Below are 18,724 nucleotides of genomic sequence, written 5' to 3' on the forward strand. Positions count from 1 at the left end.
TAAAAGTACTCCAAATGAAAAATAATGCTTTCTATTTGAAAGTACATGTTTCTGAAGGGCCAAGTATTAGTATATACAGTTATTTATAAGTACACATACATTCCAGTCTATTTTCTTTGGCTTATATACACAACCAAGCTGATAATTCGTAAAATATAGAGATTTTGCTCCTATTGAAAAATGCAAAAACACATTGTAATTACTAATTCTGCCTTTTACTCTGCTCTGCAGAGCTTCAATTTTTGAAAACATAACTGGTTTGGAAGAGCCATACAGGCCTTTGAACCAATATGTTGCATTATGTAAGTCTGAAAAGTATAGCAGTGTACCCAAGATGCCTTTTGCATCTGAGATATTTAATATTGTTTCTATGAAGTGTGGTTTATTCAAAAGTTTTATATCATTTATATGAAGTTTTAAAACATAAAAAAATAGAAATACATGTGTAAAAAATATGTAGAAAAATATTTTAAAATTCATGGATGGCAAAACTGTATTCAGGATAGCAGTCACCTCTGGTGGGGAAGAGAGGAGAAGGCCATCACGGAGCCATAACTGAGGGGTGAATAACATTGGCAATGTTTTATTTCTTAAATGGTGTGGTAGGTGTGCAGGTATTTGTTATATTTTTCTTTTGATCTTTCTGTATGAAATACTGCAAAATTATAAAGAGAATGGTATCCATTAGAGTTATCATCTGATTAAGATAGCATTCAAATCTATGCTACCTGAAATTCTTTCAGAAATATTTTTTAAATTGGTTCCTAAAATGTTGCCTCACTATACAGATTATTCTGGTAATGCAGCCCCCATGCACTATCATTTCACAATACCCTTTTCTCTTCTTTCCAAATTAATTACGGTAATGACAAGAAGAGAGGCTCCACCGTACACGTACATCTTCCAACTCAGCGCCAAAAGCCTGTCCCATCCACTTATTTGCACCTGAGAGGTTTTTTTATATGGCGTATTTGTAAAACATTGCAGGGGGTGGGGTGGTCTTGGAGTAGTATGTCTACATCTAAAAAAAGTGCTTGTGAAAGTACTCCAGAAAACTTTCTCTTAACATATTAGGACTACATCTTATTCTGACAAATATTGCAGAAAATAGTTCCTCATTTTTCTCCCAAGAGCCCCCAAATATTAATTTCTAACAAATTTTTCAGGTGAAAAGTTCTTTTCTGAATACTACTTAGGAAACTTCTAAGAAAAAAAAAATCAAGATCCTCTGCTTAGCTTGGTTTTAAATGGGAAATAGCAAATAGAACCACCAGGGAATTCCCTGGTGGTCCAGTGGTCGTGACCCCAGGTTCAATCTCTGGTCAGGGCCAAAAAAAACAAAAAAAGAACCACTGTAAGGTTGACTATCAGTGGCACACAAAAGAGGAAAAGATATGATGTGGAACAGTTTGTGCTCTGTCGTTTAAGTCAGGCAGTCTCAGTTCCTTTATACTATATTCAAGAGAATATTGACATATTTGTATTCCATTGGCCTCTATTCAAATTGCCTGCCTTTCCTCCTAACAAAAAGTAATCCAGTATACCATTCCTATCTTTTGAAGGCTAGGAAATCTTAGAAAGGGGTTTCTGCACTTTAACTGGGAAGTAGTGTTAAATGTAAACAAACACCCCAAATCTAACCCCTCCCAGTTTTAGAGGACTTGACGCGTTAAGGAAGGAAATTTAACGGATGTCTAAATTTCTTAAAAATAGGCTCCTTTCTTTAACTTCCTTGGAAGCAAATAAAGATTTGGATGAAAATATATGGTAGAAGATACATGAAAAAAAGAAGTGATATGGCTCAAGCAGGCCTCCTTCTGGGAAGTCACAGGAAGCCTGGCTGTGGTCCTTCTGTAAAGGTTTCGCAGCCCGTGGATCCCGCCTACTATGAAAAATGTGTGGCCTCTGATTTATGTTCATTTTCTCTTCCTTCCTGTTCTCTCCAGCTCAGTTACAGAAACACCATTTAAGAAAGAGCCTCGCATATGGTAGGTAGGTGCTTAATAAAAATTTCTTGAATTGAAATTAAGTTGATTTTACTAAGGTCTGCCTTAGAGGTACGTTCAATAAACAGACAAATCTTGCTGAGAAAGCTGCTATCCTGATGGCTTCATGAGACTCGTGTGTGTGTGTGTGTGTGTGTGTGTGTATGAGAGAGAGACAGAGAGAGAGAGAGACAGAGAGACTCGTGTGTGTGTGTGTGTGTGTATGAGAGAGACAGAGAGAGAGACAGACAGACAGAGAGACAGAGAGAGAGACAGAGAGAGAGAGACAGAGGGGGGGGGGGGGAGAGAGAGAGAGAGAGAGAGAGTTCTCCTTGCTTCCCATTCTCTATCCTGGGCCAACTGATTCCCCCCCCCCCCCCCCCGGTGTAATCATGGCCTCACCATTCTCTTCCTCCTTTCCATCAGCTGCTGTCTCTTTCAGACTTCTCCAACCACTGTGGAGTCCGGGCCCTCCCGCAGGTCCCCAGCTAACCTTCTTGCCTGCTGTCCTCCCAGACCTACCCAATGCACTGCGCCCACTGTCTTCCTTCCTGAAGCCTGATATTCATCGGATCACTCCTCTACAATGGCTCTTAATTGCCTTTCGAATCTAATTAAAACTTCTTCAACACCCTCTACTAATTAACTCCATAGGAGGCTCCCTTAGCAGCCTTCTCAAGCCAGGTGCCGGCTCCATTGCTCTGGCCCAGGGACCAAACCAGATCACCTGCTTTTCCTGCTTCCCCGCCTCCCCTTGGGCCAGTCGCCTCCTCCTAGAGGGCCCACTCCAGTTTCTTTTTTCTGCCAAAGCACTCTCTCTCTTTTTAACAAAAAGAGTGCTAAATTACCTTTCCCTTCCAAATTTGATTATTCCAGCTAAGGATCCTAATCAATGGAACTTGGGTGTGTCCTTTGGGAAACGCGTGTGGGTTCACGTCCAGGCATTAGCAACGCCTTGTTGCGGGAAGCAGTGCCCACACATCTTGGTTCAGGACTCCATGCACTTGGTAGAAGTCCTCCGGTCCTGGGGCTAGTGTTTTGGCTTTTCCTGCAAACAGGTGACAGTGCATCTAGTGTGCAGTCCTTGGCTCCCGCCCAGAGGCCGTCCGGGTGCCCTCTCGCTTCCCTTCCCCGCGCACAAGGCGCGCTGCCCTCGGGGCCTTCGGCAGCCTCCGCAGCCCCTCTGCCCCCATCGTGGCGCGGCGGGACCAGGGAAGCTTCAGGGGCCTCCAGGCGTTCAGAAGGAAACCATCTAGGCGAGAGCCTTTGGATCGCGGCTGGGGCCGCCGGGGAGCGGATCGCGGGACCTCAGGTCCTTTCCCGGCCGGGCCACCTCCTCGTCTGCGCGGGGCGGCTTCTCCGGGTCCCGGGGATGCGGGATGCTGGGGACCCCGATACTCCGCTCGGCGTGGCGGTTCCGGGCCCCGACCGATCGCCTCTCGCCTCCCCACTTGAACTCCTGGGGAGACAGTGTTTGTAAAACTTGGCCCTGGCCCAGCCCCGGCCGCCCCACGTTACCAACAGGAAGAGGGAGTGCAGCTCTGAGCGGCCCTGGGCGAGCCTCGCTCCGCCTGCACATTGGGCGCCCCGGGCCTGCCCGCACCTTCGGGGCTCCCGCGGGACTAGAGCGCAGACTCCGCCTCGCCCGCACCCGACGCGCACGTGGGACCCCAGCTCCGGCGCGGCCCCTCCCGGCTGTGCGCCCCAAGGGGGGCCTCCCGGGGCCAGCGAAAGGAGGCACTGGCCGGGCCACTCCTTAGGGTGGTGGAAGGGAACTTACGGTGGTGGAAGGACTCTCTGAGTGGGATGGGGCCCTTGAGCGGCGAAGGGTAACCCGGAGTGGGGGACCGACTTCCGCCACAGCGCCTCTCCGGGCGACTCCAGAGTGTCGCAGAGCGCCTGCTGGATCCAAACTGTCTTTATTTGCAAGCCCAGTGGCTGGACGTGGCCCTGGAGCGCTGGAGCTTTCCACAGGTGGGAGGCCTGTATCTATTCACGATGAGCTGCCGGTGGTTAGTGCTCTTGTTGCTGCTGCTAATTTACGTGCGTGTGTGATTGGTTTTTAAGTGTATGATCCCAGTATTCCCTTCCTGGCTAAGGCGGGCAGCTATAAATGACTCCCGGAGAAGGATGCAATAAACGTCAAGAGGTTGTAAGATGTCAAAGACATGGAGTGGTTTGCAGGAGTCCTGGGATGTGGCGCTGGAGGCCCTCGTGACGGTTTTAGCTACAAGCCAGGGCCTGAACATCCTAAATACAAAAAATCTCATGCAGCGGCAGCCCGGTTTTAAAGCTAATCAGAATTGGTGATGCCTTTCCTGGATAATGCAATTGAGATGGCCGTCCCTGCATTTCTCTTTCCCCACTCTGGTAGACATAAGACTGCATCATTGTTTTTAAGTTAAAAACCTTTCTTGCTGGACAGTCACAGCAGAAGCCTCCACTGGAGTTCGCAACAAGAGCCCTTTCCATTAGACTCACATTTTATATGCATTCCTGGACATTATTTCATTTGAGCCTTACTGAAATCCTGTTGGAAAGAAAGAAGTGGTATTAACCACATTCTGCACAGCAAGAAACTGAGATTCAGAGATCAACTGACTCCCTCAGGTTGCGCACAGAGAAGTGCAGAGCTGGTGCACAAATGCAGGTGTTCTGACTGCAGGCCCAGTTCCAGTACCTCCAGACCCTTGTTCTCCTCTTCTCCCTCCTTGTCATGTTACTTGGGAGAAGGCAGAGGGGAAAATCGCCATCCATGGTGAAAATGGCCTATAGAGTGAAAGAGGGACTAATTCACTGGGCTCTGAAGAAAGCAAAGTTCAGCTCTGCGTGCTGAATTGACACCCCTGGTAGGTGTTGAGGGAGTGGGGGAGATGTTTTCCCTATTTTGGAAAGTTCTTTCATGCATGGGTCTCTATTCAAGTTACAGATGGAAACTCTCTTTTGAACCCTAAAACTGAACAAACCTACTAGATAGGAAAAAATCACAGGTGAAACCTAGGTTGAGTTAAAATAGCGTTTACTGGACACCCTTTTTCCTGATATTAACCATTGCTTCTAGCCTGGTATTCTGGTCTTGATGGCCCTGAAAAGCTGGGGCTTCTCTGAGAGACTGAAGACTTGCCCACCACAGTCCAAACATGCAGGAACCAAGGACTGGGGGGGGGGGGGGGCGCGCTTTCCTCTTAACTTTGTTTGGGAACTTTTCTGGTGTTGCAGGTATGGTCTTCGCAGACGCAGTTTTGGGAACCGAATGGTTTAGAAACTACTTAGTTTCTAGAACTGGATGTTTAGAAACCTTTGTATGAGTCAGATGCATAGAGTCACCTTCACAAGCGTTTGGTTAGTAGTTGAGGGAAAGAACGCAGAGTGAGGAGGCAGAGGAGGAGGATAGGGAAGGAGAACTGGATCTTCAACAAAACATTTGAACAGATTAGGAGGCTGTAAAACCCAGAGTAATTCTGAGCCGATGCCACTGTGGGGCGCCAAAGTTCTACTCGGCTAAGGCCTGCGGCCGTCTTGGGTGCGAGGACAGAAAGTCCTGGAGAACAGATGCACCGGGGGAAGAGAGGGGGGAGGAAGGAGGGAAGGGGAAGGAAAGAGGGGTGGGGCTGGGGTGTCCTTTATTCTCGTTAAACCCGCCTGGGAGACTGTTACATAACAAGTCTGTGAGTGCGGGAAGAGGACTTTGTTAGAAGGAAAGAAGGAGGGTGTGAGTGGGGGGAAGCTCTTAGAAAAGAAGAAACTCTCGGACCACTGAGCTGACCAAGGAGCACAGACGCTCCTCTTCGCTTCAGAAATTCTTGGGTTTCTTCTCAAACTGGGGCCACGACCTCTTTTAAAGAGGGCGAGCGAGGAGGGGAGAGAGATTTGGAGAGGCTCCGATCCCCACCATCACACCAGCTACCCCGCCCAACCTCCCCGCCTCCCACCCGCCATTTGGGGGCTGCCGCATCCGGGAAGCCGAGCGCTTTCTCCTCCGGGACGCCGCGGGGTTGCCCCAGTCCATCTGCAGCCCGGGAGGACTCCTCGGCCGGGATAAAGGGCGGCCTCCCCCAGCCTGCGAGCGCCCAGGATGCTCAGCCGTCAGCTGCCGGGAGGCGCTGATTTCATTCCCGCGCGGCTTTCGCTGAGGGCGGCGGGGGGCGGAGGGCGGGGGCCGGGGGGTCGGGGGGGGGGCCGACGGGGCGTGGGTGGGGGCGGGAGGCGGGAGGCGGCGGCAGAGACCGGGCTAGACTGAACGCCCCGGCCCCGCCAGGGTTTATTACATCCCCGCCACCGGCAAAGGTTAGGAACGCGCATTTAGAGATGGGATAATCCGAGTTTAAATATTAACAGTAAAAGCAGAACCGGTGGAATATTTACCTAGAAACTGAGCACATCTCCTTCTGCCAGGGGAGAGGATCACCGAGGAGGCCCCGCTCCCAGGCCTGCGGCTCTGACCCGGCGCTTCCCCGTGGCTTCGCCGAAGCCGCCCAAGACCCACCTCGGGAGCTTCCTCGGATTGTGGTTAAGCGGGGAGGGCCGCAGACCCCCTGGCTTTGCCAAGTGGATCGCAGTGTGTGGGGCTCGCTCCAAATCTTCTGCTTTGTCATATTCTCCTTTCTAAGGGCCTCCCCGACCAACAAAAGGTGGCGAAAGTACGTTGGATCAATAGCAAAGATTGTTATTTAGATAACGAATTAATCTCCCTGTTATAATACTTTTTATAGTGAACTTTGCACCCCTTCCATAAGAAAAAAGGAATTTAAAGGAAAAAAAGTCTCAAACAGGATTAAGGTTTTAATTACAATTCCCTACCGAAATAGTATGTTTGATGAGCTGATCTTATCAATTAATAGTAACATTAAAGCTCAAGAAACAGATTCACGGGAAATATGCTTAAGGGCGTCTCTTAAAAGTAATCGCAACCGGGGAACTAGCGGGGCAGCGGGCCAGGGACGCGGGTCCGTCGGCCAGTGCGGGGCGCGCATCTGGGACGCAGGATGGGGCGGGGGCGGCGGGCCCAGCTCTGGGAGACGCTGCCGCGCGGGTGGGAGGGAAATAATAAATAACAGACGCCTCTTCCAAGCCGAGGCCCACATCAAAGTTGGGGCCCCGCAAGGGCCGTGCAGTTCACTGCGTTTGGGTCAGCGTTATATTCCAGGGGCAAATAAAGTAATTTGAACATGCACCAACAGTTTTCCATAAAATACGAGTTAAAAGAAGTAATAGAACTAATCACTGTCTCCTCAAATCAAGTAGAAAACATTTCAATGCACTAATTAGAGTAATTAGAATAATAAGCCTCTGCCTATATGTGGTAAGACAATGTGTACAAACAACTTTATTTAATGTATACTGGTAATCAGCGATGCGTGCCTGCTTGAATGCTCAGCGCAATAAAACTACCCTCCGTCCGCCCAAACAATCAAATACAAATTAGTTTAATGATTGTGCCTGCTGAATGTCTTAGAAATCCACAGGCAGAGGCGAGTAAATAGAAGCATCCTTGTTTGCGTGCGTCCCCGCCCGGGCTGGCTCTGGGGCCCGGTGAGTGGCCGCGGGCGGGCGCGGCGGGAGAGAGCAGGAGGCCCGGCGCGCGGGGCGGAGGCCGGGCCGGGCGCCAGCCCGGACCTGCGCCGCGCCGGAATCCCTGCTTCTGCCCTGGCCGCCTTCCCACCCCTCCTCGGCCAGCTTCCCACCTCAGTGGCCCCGCCGCGCACCCCAGGCCGTAAGAGCCCCAGTGCCCCGCTGGGCCTGCCCTCCTCCGGAGGCGGAAGGCCTTGCTAGAACTCCCAGCGCCCGTCGACAAGGGTTTTAAGAATTGAGTGATTTCCTCCCACCAAGCGACCCTTCCCAGGGGCCTTGGGGGGACCAAGGCGGGCATCCGCCTGGGCTTCGGGTACCCAGACCCCAGAGGAGAACCCCAGGCCTCGCGTGGTGCGGCGCGGCCCCTCCCTGCTCGCTGTCCTCAGCTCTGACTTGGGACGATGGGGTGCCCAGAGGGGCTCCCAGGTTCCCTTCGCTGGGGAACTGACTTTCCTCCTGTGTAGACGTAAGAGCGACTTTAGGCCCAGCAGGGAGAGATCGGTGTCCGAGGGTTTAGAGGTTCGTTTTCCTCCCAGTTTCAGCGCTGGGAGACTCGGTTCCGCTCCACTGGAGGCAGGCAGCTGAGGTCGGGGGCAGCCACAAGTCTGATGGGTGTGGGCTGAAGCGAACACGCTCAGAACTTCGCTCACCAGCTCTCGGCTCCCTTGCTCCATTCCTTGACCCTCCCCATCTCCCCACCCCCTCTCCCCCCAAAATAGACAAACGGGACAAGGCCAAATTATCTACTTCGCAGGCAGCGTTTTTCCTCCCCAGTTTTCCTGCAGTCGCCTCCTCTGCCCTCTTCTCTTGTGGCTCCTTCTCCCACAATTGCCTCTCTCAAGCACAAAGCCATGTCCTGGGCCCAACTTTGCAGAGTCAAGCGGAAAAGCCGCGCAGGCAGAAAGCTAGGAGAGTCACTCGCCCCTGGACCCTCGACACTTAGTTGCCTCTGTGCCCCATTGCATCTCTGCCCCGGCCACGCGCGCCCCCAGAGAGGCACCGCCAACTCACCGCGACTAGGAACAACTTCCCCGGGGGCGGTGGCCGCACCCAGGGCATCTGCCCTCCTTCTTCTGACCACCAGCTCTACCCTCAGCCTGGGGTGGGCGAACCCACCAATCGCCTACCCCCCTCCGCCTCCCAGGGTCTGCCTGGAAAGGGAGAGTTCTGGAACAGCCCAGGAGGTCCGGGCTGTCCACCCTCCCCCTAGGGGTCGGGGCGCCCGAGCAGCGGGAGCCGCAGAGAATCTCCATCTCTGGCCCACACTCAGGGGCAGTTCAGCGTCCCGGAGCGAGGGCCGGGGCTGGAGTCAGGGAAGAGCCGGGCTCGTCTTCCTTCGGTCCCCCCCCCCCCCCACCGTGCCGGCTGGCCGAGGTGCCTGGGCCTTTCTCTCGGCGGCCGGGCTCCCCGAGGTGGGGGGCGCGCAGCGGGGCTGGGGCGTCTCCCGTGCGCCGTGTGCCGGGCCGACGCCCGCGCGCAGCACACTAGCCTGCCTGGCCCAGGCGCTGTCACAACTTGGAAGGAATATTGTTAGGGTAGCAAACAAACGACCCAAAGTTGTTAAAGTCAAATCATTCTCTTCAGAATTCTGTGCTGTGGAACATAAAAATCCTCGGACGGGATGAGATTTCTTAATAGGAGGAGGGAAAGAACTCCCAACACTTTCCACGAGGATTTTTTGCCGGAACCGTAAAGCCCAGTGATTTACAATGGCTAATTTGTGTTACAAACCCGCAAGAAACTTTTTCTTTTTCCCACTCTGCTGCCAAACTTTGGCCATATTTAGTTGTGTGTGGCTTTCTTCTTTCCTTCTTTTTAAACAACAAACCCAGAGGAAACACTGGTGGGAGGAAAAATATATGCTCCAAATCAAAATGGACGCAGATTCAAATTTACTCCACAGCGAGGTTTCCTATCGCCGTCGTTCTGCACACCGAGAGTTAATCGTATACAATTTATAACAATCAAAATCCCCTCCATATTGCTCAGATGGGGTCCAAGTGCTCCCCTGTCTTTCTAAAATCAGTGACAAGTGAGTCTTTGTGGGGCATTTATTTTCTTCTTTTTTCTAGATGACAGCTCCCCATTCTGAGAGCAGAGAGCTGTTTGCCGCCAGCCACAGGCCACTCCAGAGCCCAGGCTCTTCATCTGCGATCCGCGTAAGGAAGTCCCCCCGACCCCCCGCCTCCAAATCCCAGACAAAGAGCTATAAAAACTCAGAAAGACGTGGAAGAAATGAACTTTAAGATATAGATGCACTTTTACTGGTGTATTAAATAACATTTCAGACATTAAAAAAAAAAGAAATACATCTTAATGTTATCAACAACCAGAATTCTAGGAACAATAAGAGAGGCCAGGGTTGTTTTGATGGGATATGATATTGTGTCTAAAACCTCTAATAGCTAGGCCAAGCAGAGTTGTTGGTATGCTAAAGGGAAAGTACTACATGATAAAGTTAATTAACTTTTTTTCTTAAAAAAAAAAAAAGGAGGAAACAAATTTCCTAGCTTCCCACCAAACACAAGAACAATGTGAAAATATTCTGATTTTTCTTTATCTCCACAACCAAGCAAAGCCTTAAAGAAAACTAAAAAGCCATTTTCTGGCCTTTCTGTACCCACATCTACATAAGGGTCATTGAAATAACTCTGGCCCAAGTTCTACAAAGGTGAGCAAGTTTATTCCATGATTTGCTAGCAGAGTGGCAAGCCCCTGCCACTTTTGCATTATTTCCCATCCTGAATCAAGTAGGGGCAATATGTACCAGGAGCCCTGGTTCTCTCCTAACACCATCTGCCCCCTGTTAAGAGACTATGCACCACTGAAAAAGTAAACTTTCCTGAACAGGGAAAACGTTTGTATAAATTTAGCTGTACATCCCATTTAGTCATATTGTCAAGATTCATTCATAGTAACTTCAAAGATGCATCTTTTTCTTTCATTTTAAATAAACACTGTCCCTTTTGCCTCACTGAAATACGCAAACAGACCCGAAGAAACACTTTTACCTTTGACCCTCACTTCACCATCCTTCTTCCTTTTTCTGTACAAGCTCCGTTCTTTACCTCATTCTTTAACTTGTCTAGGAATTCAATAGAATCTAGAACAGAGTTCTATAAACTGATTGAAAAATCAACAAAGACAAATCACAGAGACCAGTGATAAAAAGATCATTTCTCTCACCCTGCAACCCAGCACTATGCAAGCTGCTTCCACAGTAAGGCAAATGAAAGGCAAATGAATGCAGCATATAGACACACAAGGGCAGGTACCAATGTGCTCACATGACATTTTTTCCCCATTGTTGCTGTTGCATCTCTTTATTAGTTGCTTTTGAAGACATAAGAAGATAGAAAGATTAATGCCTTTATTTCACCAGAAAATTTTGCCCACCAGTGTGTGGTTCCCACTGGCAGAAGCGGGAGGGGAAGGAGAAGAGTGCTTTTGTTGTTGAATCTGAAATATAAGGGAGGTAACTTCATGGGAACTGAGAATGTTTAGAAGTGCCAAGCGTAATATTATTTATGGTCACTCCCTCCATCTGACCTTCGCATAACTCTCCCACACGATCATTTCTTCCCCATCTTACCCCATAAAATTTAAAAGTGACCTGTCTTGAGGAAACACAGGAGCTCTTTCAGGATGGCCGTGTTCTGCATTATTGTCTTTAGGGAAACGGAAGGGTTTGTCGTTGTGGCTAGTCAACATTTTAGGGAAGACTGCCCCACAAATTTCTCCCACTGGCAGCCATGGAGTTTTTCACCTTGGCATGCCATACACTCCCCAAACGGGCATCAAAACTGCCCAAGTAGCTCTAGAGTCTGAAAGGCAAGCATGGGTCAAAACCGTGGCGTGTCCGTTTAACACGTGATGGTTTCCAGTCAGTAGCCCCTGTGGCTAAGAACAAAAAAAGCCTTCTCAAGGTCCACTCAAATGCCCTGCAGAGGGCATATGCTGCTTGTTTTCTGCTTACAACGGAGGGGGATATTGACGCAGAACTCAAATCTATAGCCAGCTTAAACATTTTACCCATCAGCATGACTGCAGTCACAAAACACTTCTTCTTTCTGTCACTTCTTGTTCAGACTATTGATAAGATCATTTGGCTGAATCTGTTTGGGACCTGTGTAATATTGACTAGGAGTTAGAAAAGATGATCAGATGTAATAAGCCCAGAAACTACCTTTCAGAATGGGCATATATATACTTAAACCACTGTTCCAGGCAGGACTTTAAATAGATCAGCAAACTTGTAAACTAATGCAACACTGCTTGGATGTCTCACTAACCTTGAACCTTGTGATGTTCCACCTAAGACTATCTGAAACAATTTGTTATTAGCATCCCGGTCTTGAGTCTTTCCCCTATGTTATTTTCTTTTTTTCACTTCTTGTTTCAGATCCTGTTTGCTTGCCTGATGAGAAATAGACACTCTGGTATAAACCATTGCAAATTCCATCTTTTTCTGTAAGCCTAACAGGAACAATATAGAGGACCTACCTCTAATCACTTTGTAAACACACATAGTGCGTATTGTCAGAATCATTCTTTGTTGAAAGATATTTGTTAATTATGAAAAGGAATAATCCTCTTTACTGAGCCTTGCTCTTCTGTAGGTCCCAAATTATGTGAGGACATGTGGGTGAAGATCAAAGTCCACCTAGTTCCAGGGATGCTCTCCAAAAAAGTACAATCAGATAAGGTAAAGCTAACCTGGAAAGATGATGCAGGGGCACTGCAGATATTTCAGGGGACAAACACCTCTTTGTCAGACCATGAAATGGCAAACAAACTGAAGTTCAAACCCAATGACCATTTCAATGGAATACTACAGGCTTAGTGACTGCAAGGTTTGGGACTGATAGTTTTTGCAAAGAAAAGTGAATCAGAAGAGTATTCTCTCTTAAAAAAAAAAAAAGTTCCTGAAAGTTATAAACATGAAACCTGGCAGTATATGTAAAAAATTTATTCCAAAACTTTACGAAGTATAAAGGAAGGGAAGTGTTTTACACACAACTCAACTCAGTCAGTATAAGGTCTAGGGTTTTCCCCCCTTAAAACTTGGCACTATTTTTAAAATAAAATAAAGATATTTCAATAATTAGAACAAACTATGAAGGTATTGTGCATTTCTGTTTTATGTAGATAATAAAATATTACTTTAACATAAATATATAAGGATCTCTGCGTTTTTATTTTCCCCACAAGCACAACCAAATGTACCAAAACAAAGTATTTTTAAAGAGACTGAACAAAAAAAATTACATCCCATATAGATTTTGCTCACCTACTCATTTAAAGCTACAGAAAAACAGTTTCCAGAACCTTTTTGCTTTAAAAGAAATAAATATACATTGAGGCAGGCCACTTAAAAATGATATGAAAATATTTCCCTGGGTAGCATTAAAAAAAAAGAAAATAGACAAAGAAACGTTTAAACTATTTCTGCATTTCAAAAGACAGATATTAAACATATATACATAGTGGTAAGGTTCAGTGGTAACTTTCATCTTAGTAAACCTATGAGAGTTAGAGGAGCTATAGACACGTCCCCTGAACTCCAGCTTCTGACCTTATCCACTTGGTAATAAGAATGTGAAAATTCATTTCCTCGCTTTACCATTGGCTCTATGCCCTGCTCTGGATTGCTTCACTAAAGGCCAGTTCCCACACCTTAGGAACAGGCGGCAGGATGCACTCCCCGAAGCAGCTCCATGCCCATCTCCTTGTGACAGTCATTGGGGGAAATGAAATACAGGCAAATAAATATGCCCATTATAAGCCATCATTTATCTTGCAAAAACATTGAAAATGAAACAATCACAGGTGTTTGAAAAGACAATATAAAGCATAGTTCCTAAAACATTAACTACTGATTGCAATGCTAATCTGATGCCGAACAATAATTTTCTGGTAGTGAGAATTTAATTTCTTAAAATAAAAATGTGTCTAATAACTAACCAGAAAAAAAAGCCCCAAACTTTTAAGATGAATAAAAAGTGTTTTCCCTTTTAGCGCCCTTTTGTGCTGATTATTATTTAATATTTTAACTGATCACAGTTTAATGGTATTTATTTTCAATAAAGTTACAAGTTTTTTTTTCCCACCTTCACTTCCCGGTAGAGTCTTTTGTTATGAGAGTTAATCGTTTTCCATCAAGATAAGGTCAAAAAACGCACTTAAAACTGTTAACAAAGGGAGAAAAGGAAGAATTGAAAATAACATTTTTTTCTACTTCATTTGGCTTTAGTAAAAGAGGTGGGAAAACTCTCCAAGTCAAACTGGTATTTTTCTGTCATAAATTACAGAAGAAGAGGGTGTGGGACCTTATATATGATTTGATAAACAAATGAGCTAGTGAAGACAAAGTCAGCCTAGAGTGGAGATATTCTCTGTATGCATATGGGTATCTGTGTGCTAAGAATCACAGTCTATGCATACACCATTAAGTTCCCAGATTATTTTCTTTATGTTAAAAAACAAAAGCTATTAGAGGAACAAAGTTTAACTGCTGCTGTCAGCACAAATAATTCCTCATAATTAAGTTATTAAAACCGAAGGCAGAGAACTGTACAGGGGTGTCTGACGATATATATTTCCCTAGTTGTCTTCGAAGTGCCACTGTCCTTCTGTTGGACAACTCTGGAAATATATTTAACCTCCACATCTCCTCTGAGCTCTTTCACAATGGGCCCGCCTGATAAAATGAAGCAATCAGTCACTCACTATCGATTTTTCTTTTTCTTCCCTCCTCAACCTGCCCCAGAAACACTGCCTGAAAATGAAGTTTACTTTGTGGCTGGTAAAAAAAACCAATGCTTCACTTTCATTTTTGTATTCCAAACAGAATTCTTGCCTTGGATAAAGCGGGTAGACCATGCACATTTCCTGAAAGCAGAGAATTATTTATTTTGTATGAAGTCAATCGGTTTGCTTTGGTAAAAGGAGCAAATAAACGTTATACCAATGTAAGGAGGGGGGAATCTGAAGGTAATCAAAGTTCACAAACAGTAAGAATAACGAGAGGGGCAACACAAGAACATTAGAGATGGAGAGTGGCCAAAAGCTGGCTTCAACTCTCTCCGAGGAATAAAAACCAAACCAAACCAAACCAAACCAAACAACCAAACCAAACCCGGCAACTTCAAAATTAACGCTGGGAGAAAGAAAAACATGTTTGTGAATTTGTTCATGTAAACTTCAATTTTCTTGCAGTGCAAATTTATGTGGTTAAGTTTTGCCTACATCAAAGGACGTGTGTATTTTTCCCTCTTTCCTGATGGGGATCCACATTAAATAAACACTGCAGCATGTGCCAACTCCAAGCGTCAGGAGCTGTGTTTTGTGTTTATCACGGTTTGGTAGATTTTTTTGTCTTTTTGGTAATTTATTTAGTTTTGCCAGGTATTTAACTCAGTGCTAGCCATCTCTCTCTCTCTCTCTCTCTCTCTCTCTCTCTCTCACACACACACACACACACACACACACACACACACACACACACACATTCTCTTCTCACTCTCTCTATGAGACACTCCACTCCATTGACTGGGTACTAGCCTGTAAAGGTCAAAACATATCATTACACCTGCTACCGTTTAAAGGATAGTCCAGTGCCTTAGTTGTTTTCCTTATTTTTTTTTTTAAGGTACGGGGAAATAATAATTAAAAAGAAAAGAACAATCAGAAGTTAGAGAGGGAACAAGGGGGCCGGGAAAGGGTCGCGGACCGAAGGGGAGGGGAGCCCCGCGCTCTGCCCCTCCCCCCCGCTCGAGTTCACTGGACGGGTGTTTGTACCCCGTGGTGTGGTGGCGTGTCCCTACTCCCCCCGTACACATCCTCGGCGCCCGGCAGAGTCCCTCCGGGAGGGGTCATCCTTTTCTCTTTCTGTCTCCTGTTACAAAACCAAACTCTCACCACCTCCTTCTCCAGCTGTAAGCTGTCCGCGAGGGAGGTGATCTCCTGGGCCGAGGGCTTGGGGCATTTGAGGAAATGGCTCTCCAGAGCCCCCTTGACGCTCACCTCGATGGAGGTCCGCTTTTTCCTCTTGCGCCCCTGCGCTGCGATCTTGTCTATGCTCGTGGGGCTGCCCGAGGACGAGTCCGCCTCCTCCAACCACTTGTTCAACAAAGGCTTCAGCTTGCACATGTTCTTGAAGCTCAGCTGCAGGGCCTCAAACCTGCAGATGGTGGTCTGCGAGAACACGTTGCCGTACAGGGTGCCCAGCGCCAGCCCCACGTCCGCTTGGGTAAATCCCAGTTTGATCCGCCGCTGCTTGAACTGCTTGGCGAACTGCTCCAGGTCGTCCGAGGTCGGCGTGTCCTCATCCGAGTGCGGGTCATGGTGCGCGCCGGGGTGGCCCGGAGGGCCCTGCGGGGGCGGCGGGGGCGGCGGCTGCTGGTGCGGGTGCGAGTGCGGGTGCGGGTGGTGATCAGCGTGGTGCGGCTCGTCGTGCGCGTCCCGCAGGCCGTGGTGGTGCAGCCCGGCCGGCTGCCCGCCGGCGCCCAGCATACCGTTCACCGTGAAGCTGGGCTGCGAGTAGAGCAAGCCGCCGTTGGACGCTCCCATGGAGGGCGGGAGGTGCGCCGCAGCCGCCGCGCTCCGCCATGCCCCGGGCCCCGGGTGGTGGTTGGCAGCGTGGTGCACCAGATGCGGCGGCCGCTGCTGCTGCTGCTGCTGTTGCTGCTGCTGCTGCTGCTGCTGCTGCTGCTGTTGCTGCTGCTGCAGGGCGCCCGGCCCGTGCAGCTCGTCGCCGCGGCCGCCCTGCTGTACCACCACCGAGGGCTTGATGTCCGGCTGGCCCAAGGGGCTGGTGGACCACGGGGAGCCGTCGCCGCCGCCCCCGCCGCCACCCCCGCCCCCGCCGCCGCCGCCACCGCCCCCGCCGCCGCCGCCGTGGGACAGCGCGGTGATCCACTGGTGAGCGTGGCTGAGCGGGTGCCCGTTGCTCTGCAGCGCGCCGTAGTCGCCCTGCACCAGGCTCTGCGCCTCGCGGTAGCCCCCCGCGCCCTGCTGCATGCCGCCCGGCGGCTCGGCGTGCACGATGGAGGCGCTGGAGGTGAGCAGGCTGTAGTGGTTAGACGCTGCGGTCGCCATGACTCTCGGAGCCGGACTGAGCGCTCTGGTTAAAGGAGCCGCGCATTTGACAGTTACTTTTTCGCCTCGGGCTCCTCTCCTCGCTCGCTCTCTGTCTCTCTCCTCTCTCCCCAGCGGGCAGCTCCGACGCCCGCTCCGACGCCTTCTGTTGCTGCTCCTGCTATTACTGCTGCCGCCGCCGCCGCCGCCGCCGCCTCCCGCCCGCCCTCGCTCTCTTTCTCCTCCTCTCCCTCCTTGCTCTCTCTCACTCTCTGACTAGCTCCGCGCTCCCCCCCTCTCCCTGCTCTCTCCAGCTCTCTCCCGCTCTCTTGGCAGCGCCAGCTCGCAGCGGCACGCGCCTGGGCCCCGCCCCCTCCGCCCCCTCCCATTGGCTCCGCGCCCTTTGATTTACGTGGATACCGCTAGCAACCTCCCAGGCCGGCGCCACTGATTGGCGCAGAGCTGTCCCCTCCTCCTCCCCCTCGGGCGCGGAGTCCTCTTAGCCCTCCTCTGGTCCCCCCTCTCCACCCAATTCAGAATCTCAGAGTTCTCACCTCCCCTTCTCCCCCACCCCCGGCCTCCTCCGCCCCTCGGATGGGCCCGCCCCCCATCTGTCTCCCAAGCAGACGCGCCGGGCGGTCCCGGTGGAGGAGGGGGGCGCCCCAGCCATCTATCGACCACTGACACTTGCAAGACTTGGGTGGCGAAGGGGAGGGGGTGTCTGTCCACCTTCTCCTCCCAATAGGGCGGGAGAGGGGGGTGAAGAAGGAGGAAGAGAAAGGCTGAGTCCCAACAAGCCATGGGGAGTCCGATTTTTTTTCACCTTGGGACACACACACACACACACACATGCCAACGTCTCATATCTAGAGCCAGAAGTCAGACTAGACCCACTGTTGAAGTCTCCTTTCCCCCACAGTTAGAATTTCAGTGCCCATGAGCATCTTGCTCCAGGGTGTGCGGACACTTTTGCCCCAATAAAGGTCCTCTTCTTCCCCTCCACCCCGCCGCTAGCGTAGGATGTCTTCCTTTTAGGTTCCAGGCCCAAATGTCTTCCAGCCCCTCGGGATGAGTACCCCACGAGAGGCAGGCTCAGCCCGTGCCTCGGCTTGTAAGAGACTCCTGTCCAGGAGAGGAGTTGCCTGCTCTGACAGCGCAGCGGTCTGGACTGAAAACAAAACTCTGAAAGTCTCTGACAAATTCAAACACTGGGGCGCGCGCACAGTTTTTGGTTTAGGAAACTAGGACCCTGAGCCGGTAGACCTTCGCCCTGTGCCAGGCTACAGGAGTGCCTGGCAAGGGGGTGTTCGGCCTCCGGGTGCGGGGGAGGCACCAAGGGCGGCTCCAGGAAGCGGAACCGCGGGGACTGCGTGAGCGCTTCCTCGTGCTCCTGGAGCTTTTGGATGCAACTTTTCCGTTAGCTGCTTCGAAAGGGAGGAAGAGCGTGTGAAGAAAAATGGGCAGTACTAGGGGAAACTTCCTGATCCTAAACTTCGGCGGACGCCAGCTGGTGGGTTGGTCTAACTCAGCTCCCAGGCGCTCACTGGCGAAGCTCCGTGCTTAGCCTTCAGCCGTGAACTCCAGAGCGAGATTGCGGGACCCTGCCCTGGCTGCCCAGCTCTTCCCAGCGCGAGCGCGTCGCGCCGTCAGTGCCGTAGCCGCCGGGAGCAGGTGCCTGCCGCGGGTTTCGGAGCCTGCTAGCCGGGTAGCAGAGACCCGGGCGCGGACCCATGCTGGAGCAGCGGAACCACCACGCAGGCCCGAGTGTACCGGACGGATACTGCAAAACGAATCAGAAGTTGCTGCCGGGAAGGGAAACAAACAAAAAACCACAGGGAAAGTGAGTTGCGTCCCCACCTCTCACCCTCGGCCTCGCGCGTTGTAGCCCTAGCGCTGGCGCTGCCGGTGGTCGTGAGTTTGTGAGGGAAGCCAAATCAACGCTCAAGGGGAGCAGTTTGGGGCCTCCGAGCATCTTAATCTAGACAGCAAAGTGGAACGGGCCAGAGAATTCATCATGACTAACGAGGAGCGGAGGTCTTTGGGGAGTGGCTGAGCTGTTTATAAATCACCACGTTGAGCACCCGCCCGGG

The 18,724-nt window shown here is 50.1% G+C and overlaps 1 protein-coding gene and 1 long non-coding RNA gene across 2 annotated transcripts in view; both read right to left on the bottom strand.

Moving 5' to 3' along the window:
- Positions 1-18,724, bottom strand: part of LOC137204714 (uncharacterized) — a 297,672-nt gene that overhangs the window by 95,836 nt on the left and 183,112 nt on the right. The gene's annotated exons all lie outside the window — the stretch shown is intronic.
- POU3F2 (POU class 3 homeobox 2) lies at positions 12,735-16,886 on the bottom strand. Its single transcript, XM_067702522.1, has one exon. It carries the CDS (start codon positions 16,653-16,655, stop codon positions 15,336-15,338), a length of 1,320 nt encoding a protein of 439 aa, XP_067558623.1. The 5' UTR covers positions 16,656-16,886; the 3' UTR covers positions 12,735-15,335.

Source organism: Pseudorca crassidens, chromosome 13 (assembly GCF_039906515.1).
Source record: "Pseudorca crassidens isolate mPseCra1 chromosome 13, mPseCra1.hap1, whole genome shotgun sequence".
NCBI lineage: Eukaryota > Metazoa > Chordata > Mammalia > Artiodactyla > Delphinidae > Pseudorca > Pseudorca crassidens.